At 42.3% G+C, this 6,915-nt stretch overlaps 1 protein-coding gene across 1 annotated transcript in view; it reads right to left on the reverse strand.

Annotated features, from left to right (window-relative positions):
• LOC128073208 (V-type proton ATPase subunit S1-like) overlaps positions 1-6,915 on the reverse strand; it is a 50,759-nt gene extending 43,844 nt beyond the window's left edge. The window contains exons 1-3 of the mRNA XM_052667798.1: positions 6,766-6,915; positions 460-586; positions 288-356 (exon numbers count right to left, since the gene is read on the reverse strand). Of these exons, the coding sequence (XP_052523758.1) occupies positions 288-356; positions 460-586; positions 6,766-6,869 (300 nt within the window). The 5' untranslated portion in view covers positions 6,870-6,915. The remainder of the gene's footprint in view (positions 1-287; positions 357-459; positions 587-6,765) is intronic.

Here is a 6,915-nt window from a genome sequence, read left to right on the forward strand (position 1 = left end):
ATAGCTTTTCATTATTCAAAATTGCAACATGCTTAGAAACAATTTTTTCAGTTAAGATAATTCTGAAAACCTGTGTTTTGAAATAAAATAGCCGCAAAAGACTTTTCTGCATACTTGATTGTTTTTCTTTAGCCCATATGCTGAAACTGAAATAATCTCAATAAATAAATTGGCAAACTGCTGCAGTTTGGTTTAATATTGCCAGATATTGTCTGTTTGCATCCTTCTTACATAATTTTCAATTTAAAAAACATGCATACAAGGAAGTAAAAGAGAGAAATGCTTGCCTGAACATTTTGAAATGGATTCTTGTTACCATAGGATTCACTGTAGTAGGTGAAATCGTCTATGCTAAGCTGAAAAACAGAGAGCAGATTGGTGAGAAGGAGCCACATTATCTCATTCAGATACAGACTTACACTTGGCACTGGTAAAGGAAAAGGAATTAATGTTACATACCCTCTCTTGAAGGAACAAAACAAGGTTGCTGGGATTTGGAGTAAAAACAGGTTGCAGAAGTACAGCCAGCTCCTGTGCTGAGACAATGTGTCCTTCATGCAAAGCAGGGTCTGGATTCCACTGGGATCTGCAAAGAAAATAATTTTTTAAACATTAAATTTGCTGCCAGTGATGACACAGCTTCTTTCTTCAAACGTACAGAACTAGTTCATGATATCATCACCTTTGGATTAAGATCAGGTTTACGGTTCAGTTTATTTTTATTCCACTTAAAAGAATTTGCCCATTTACATCCCTATCCTGTTAACTGGATTACAGCATTTGTCCAGACAAGATACAATTATTCTCTACTAACTTTTCTTGTTTGCATACAACATCACACCTACATCTTTCAAAACATTAGCTATCAAATAGAATGGATATGTTGAAAACCATCAGGAGAGGTCCCAAAGGGAATCCCAACTCCCAGTATTATTTCCAGGGCCATCAGTCACATTGATGGCTAAAGAGCAACACAGGTCAGGCCAGACCAGAACTTATCACATTTTTTTCAAAAACCTTCTATTAAGTTAATGATTATCATTCAAAATATGCCTCTCTCGTAAGGCTTTCATGGAAAACAACCATCTCTGGAGAGGCAGCTCAGAGTAAAACACCCTCCCAGAAGCAGGAGCTCTTGTGAACAGAATGGCAAATGATACTGAGAAAAGCCTACAGATCTTTTGCTAATCTGTCTTCAGGAGGACTGGACAGAGAAATAAGCTGGCCACTTAGTTTTATTACAAAAAAAAAAGAGCAGTTATGGGCAAAACTGGAGCTGGCATTATTCTTTCAGTACCTGACTGGGATTTCAGCAGTACGCACTCTGGGTGTACAGGGATAAAATTTAATACGAAAAATGTTGTCCCAGGTGACTTGACCAAGGCAGCATCGTTGTGCTGCAGAAAACTCAGACCGAGAAGCTTTAGCTCCCCTCTTGCACAAGCACATATGATTTGCTAAGGCCTGAAAATCTGGTACATTGGTCCCTCTGAATGGAGCTATTTGCAAACAGAACATAACATCAGCTATTACGATGGTCACAACTTAGTGAATTGACATGACGAATTGACGGTATTTTCTAACCCAAAAGAGACTCCAAAATGACCCTTTCGGATCGTTTATGAATGAAAACAATCTTTGTTTTCATCATGTTTTCTGCTTTCATCTAGAGATGGAGGCAGAGTGGGGGCAATGAACATAGAGGGGCATTCTATGTCATTTCTCAGATAGGGAAAACCCATATTGCACTTCAAGGCTTGCTGATGGTTCGAATGAAGACCGCAGGGAGGGAATCAAAAGCCACCAACCGCACCTACAGCAGAGATAAAAAAGACATAATTGTGCAGCAGAAGATATCTAACTCTCTTCAGATTTGGGAAAGTACTAAAGCCCAAACTATTTCTGGGGGACTTTTCCAAGACAAGGTGCTGCAGGTGTTCAAACTGGATTCTAGAATGCCTCTTGCCTGTTTTTCAGCTTTAGATGTAAAACTTGCTATGTAGGAAGGAAATTTCTTCTTGTTCAACAGAAACTGCCATTCAACATTTTCTTAGTTTTCCTCAGCTCCTTCATTTCTATGTTCATTTGTGCTTGGCAATCCACATTAATTTGTATTTCTGAAGACCATGAGCTTAGAAACTGCAATAGACATGTCAACTTCTCAAGAAAGCTGACCTCAGGATGTCAGAGATTTAAACACAAACTTTAAGAATAAAGTATTTGAAGAAAAAAGAAAAACTCTTGAAGATTCTGAATTCAATAACTGAGCGACGTTTTAGAGTGACATTAAAGGGAGTGCGTGGCCACACTGAAATACTAGTAATACTGAAGGAAAAAAAAATAGATTCAATGGGAAATGTGAAAGAATGGTTTGTATGAAAGGAAATTATAGTGAATACCTTGTTATACTTATTTTTGCAAATCAGATAACTGATCTTTTACATGCCTAGCATAAAAAAACTTGAAGACTTTGAGAACCCTCTGGATTTGCAATTAAGTAAAAAAAGTAACAGAGAGAACATGAAACAAAACTAAGTCATTTGCAGCAGCACAACAGCAAAGGCTTTTGTCTTAAAACCCTCCGAAATTTAATGATCCTGTTTTAAAACATTCTTTGCTTCTAAGGCTTCCTTGTTCCTTAGAGCAGCCCTTGCTGGCTACATAACCTGGAAAAGCACCTTTTGTGAGACCTTTTAGCTTTCAGACATCAACTTTAAGAGCTCCGGTGGCATCATTAGAAAAATAAATCTCCATCAGCTGGCCAATAATTCTATTATAATGCAGTGTTTGCCTAACCCTCCTATTCCCCATATGATACGCTTATTTTGCTTCTCTTCACTATCCTGCCAGGTGCTTCGGTGTGCCTCACCTAAGGAGCCCATACTGTGGTGCAACAGAACTCTCACCACGGGTCAGATGGGAAATGTCAGATGTGTTTTGCTGGCTGCTTACCGTCAAGTGCAGAATGAAACGGAGATATGGGCCCACTTGGTGGATATGCTGAAGGTGTGCATTACTTCCTGCAATGAACCCAACTATTCCTTTGAACTCTTCACCTCTAGCAGTGTCTGAGTGAGGGATGGCAGAGGATGAGGTAGGCAGCGGGCCAACACACGTATCGATTGCTGCTATTAATTGATGGCTCACACAAAATGTGATGCCCAGAGCAGCACAGCTGTCTGCAGCCCCAGCAGGCCCTGCCTCCTGCAGTACAGTCATGCCTCAGCCACGGGGACCTCTGCTAATGCTCGCGCTCTCCTCGGGCTAGAAATGCAGAAGCTCAATGCTCAGCTGCACTCTAGCCAGACAGTGTGGTAAACAAAGGAGGTAGCTACGCTTTACTTCCTCCAGAACTACACTTTGGAGCTTCCTTCTTGCTCTTAACTACTTGGGCAGAAAAAGAAGTCAAAGCATGCAGACTACTAACAAGCTGGGATACATTTTCTGATCTGTCTTCCTGCTAGGTAGAAGGGGGAGCAAAGATTTCAAGAATTCTTCTATCTGGACCTTCGAGAGGACAGACAGTAAACAAGCAGGGCTTCCTCACTCAGGCCTGTTGTCAGCAGTACACACTTACTCAGCAGCTGTATTCTGAACTCCTGCCTACAAGTTTCTCCTGTCACTATGACCACATTAGATCACCACATAAGAAATAACGTTTTCCCCTGCACAGAAGAAGCCAGTAAGCTCATTAATAAAATTCTGGAAATGGTTTTCTATACAAAAAGCTCACCACTCCTAGCAGCACCAGTACAGTGACAACTGGTGACTGCAAAAATTAATCCAAAGGGCTCCTCAAGCAAACAAACAGGCTCAGAGCATCTGCAGAGAAGTCCAGAAAACTTACAGCTGAAATCATTCTCTGTTTTCACGTCTCCTTTCCAAACTACACCTCCTCCCAGCAAGATTTTTCAGTAAATTCCTTACAGCTTTAGGAAGCATGGCATATGTCCCATTTGGCACTAACACTTTCTCAAAATCACTTGTAATCTGGATTCACCAGAAAAAGATTCACAGCACAGCATAAATGAAGGTAGTAATAAATTCTCAGTGACTACAAGCAAAAAACAGTCTAAAAGAGACACATGAAGGGCAATCACAGAAGCTACTTTTAATGAGTTTGTTTCCTCAGGCTCTCTCTAATCTGTGGAGAGAAAGAAATTCTTTTGAATATTGTTACAAAATGGCTAAATCATGTTTCCGTTCTGAATCACATGTAAGAGGAACCTCCCCCCATCCCTCCTGCTCTGGAAAGCAGCAGCATTAACGGCTTCAACTTGAAGTCTGATTTAAGATAACGCTAATTTTCCCAGGGCAAAGTTATTTCGGAAAATATCCACTGATAATTTGGTATCTCTTTGTGAAAAGCAGGACACTGTGACCTACTGTCTTATTCCCTTCATCTTCCTGGGTGCAATGGGGGAAGATTGCTGTTTGGTACAAAAAAAAAACAAACAAAAAAACCTCTGCATCTGTTATCTAATATTAACCTTGAGTAGCATGATCACAGTACAATAACACATGAGAGATTTTAAAACGTCACATTCTCCTAATGCAGCTCTTCAAAGATACCATTTTACAAACACTGTATTATCCCTCAAGGATTCAATATGGTATCCTGACAGTTAACCCAGGAGATGGTGATGGAACAGATGGGTGCATCTCAACTCCTGTCTGGCAACGAATGAAACCGAAGTTTTAAATTGGAGGTGTTTTTTTACAAAGTGAAAAGAAATCCACTGATAATTACTGTACTTCTACACAGTCACCTCTCCTGAAACTCTCAACAATAGCTCCCACATTGCAGGGGGCTGTAGAACACCCACTGAAAACCACACATTGCCACAAAACACCGAGGTGCAAACAGAAGTTCCTGCTGCTGTCTCTTTATTTTATAAACTAACCTAAATCTCCTTTCCTGTAGCTTCAGAGGATTTCACAAGAAAAATTTTTTCCCTCACAAAAATTTCCCCTTTTAAAACACAAAGGTCATAGGAGGAGGAACACTTCTTCTATTGATGGAAATACAAAACTGGTTTAAACAGTCCACCATCCTGATTTTCTTGCTCTGTATTTGTATAGACCTGAACAATCCGCAGTAGAGCAAGTTCCTAATTGCATCTTGGTGGGAAGTTTGTTTTACAATCTCCCTGTTACGCTTATACTGGTTATACTCTTATTATATCCCTGCTTATACTGACAACACACGTATTATTTATATAAACTAGGCCAAAGGCAGCACTGGTCTTTTCTCAAACTCTCAAGATCACTTTTATCCTAAGAACAACTTCAACACTTACTTTGTTTTTAAATATAGAGGTAGCTCGCGTTACTCAGTTATATCAAGGTGAACAAATTAAGTATTTTGAATACAAAAGACCTTAACATGGAAATATCTGTTTATTTCTTTTGAGAATGTGGGGTATGGGACAGGTCAGTTACCTAATTAAACTCACTGAAAAGGTAATGTTTTTGGGTTCTTGTATGCTGTGGCTGCCGTTGGCCAGAGGAACTGCTTAAGAACACTCTGGAAACTTTTAAGAGATGGGCAGACATACATCAAAGTTGGTATTCATTACCGCTGAGAAAAGAATACAATGCCCAGGACACATATAAAAGAAACCCAACAAGCACCTCCTCCCTATATGTCTTCAAATGCAATTTATCAGTGTCTCTCAGCATGAAAAAACAAGAGTATCATGCTTGTCTGTAGGGCACTATGCATGAAAAAGAATTCCCTGAAGAACTTAAACAGCACAACCGCTAATAGTCATAAGATTTCTCTTTTTGCTGTCTTAAAACTACTGCATTAAGAACTAGAAAACAACGGCAGCAAGAAAACCACAACAAGACAGCAGGATTTAGCTCTGAGACCTTAATTTCAGTAATCTTGCCCAAAGACATGAGATGTACGCTGAGATGAATGACGGCAGCATTCAGCCCGTCTGCCTGGTGGCACTTAGATACATCACCACGCTTCAACACCTTCATCAGCTCAAAGTCTCCTGAAAGGCAGTGAGCGCGGCCCTAGCAGCTGAAAGGGCGCTTATCACCAATAAACCATTGATGGATTCCCTTCTTGCTCCAACCCCTGGCTGGAGTGTGCCAAATTCTGACTGTGCATATTAGAGAAGTGAGTAAGAACCCAGCTGTGAGAAAGCCTGCTGCTGAACTGGTATAACACACGTTGTGCAGAGCGCAGGAGCTCTCCATTGGAGGGTCTGCAAATTAGATAACACTCAGTTATTCCTAATATGTGAAACCTATGCACAGAGAAGTTCTTCTTATTAAAAAAAAAGAACTGTATTTAAAATTAAAAAAAAAAAGAAAGAAAGAAAGAAAAGAAAGAAAGAAAGGAAAAGAAAGAAGGAGAACAACGATGAAGAGAAAAACCACGGTGGAGGAGCCGGAGCATTGAGCCCGGCCCGCAGCTCCTGGCCAGCTCCTCCGCGACGCTGCCCCGCGCTTCGCCTTTAAGCCAGCAGAGCTGCAGCAGCGCTCGGGGTGCCTGGGTGAACAGAGCCCAGCCACTTGCGAGCTGAGTAACGTGGGTCCCACCGCCCGGTTCAGAACACCAACACCACAGACAAAAACGGGCAAACCGTCCCGTTACGTAGCGTGCCAGGAGGCAAACTGATTCCCTCGGCTCAGCTCCTCGGCTCGGTTCCCTGCCGGCGGTTCTCAGCCGCAGGCGGTCACGCAGAAACGCTTCCCCCACGGCCGCACGCACGCAGAGCGGCAGGGTCCCTCCGCTCGCTCTCCTACCTGCCCGTGGACCACAGCAGCGCGGGGACGTGCTCCGCGGGCAGGCCGGGCAGCAGCAGCGCGCCCAGCAGCAGCAGCAACGCGGCGGGCCCGAGCCCGGCCATGCTGCCGCGCCCGGCGGAACTGGCCTGCCCGGGGGAGGCAGGGCGC

Source organism: Tympanuchus pallidicinctus, unplaced genomic scaffold (assembly GCF_026119805.1).
Source record: "Tympanuchus pallidicinctus isolate F22 unplaced genomic scaffold, pur_lepc_1.0 scaffold8, whole genome shotgun sequence".
Taxonomy (NCBI): domain Eukaryota; kingdom Metazoa; phylum Chordata; class Aves; order Galliformes; family Phasianidae; genus Tympanuchus; species Tympanuchus pallidicinctus.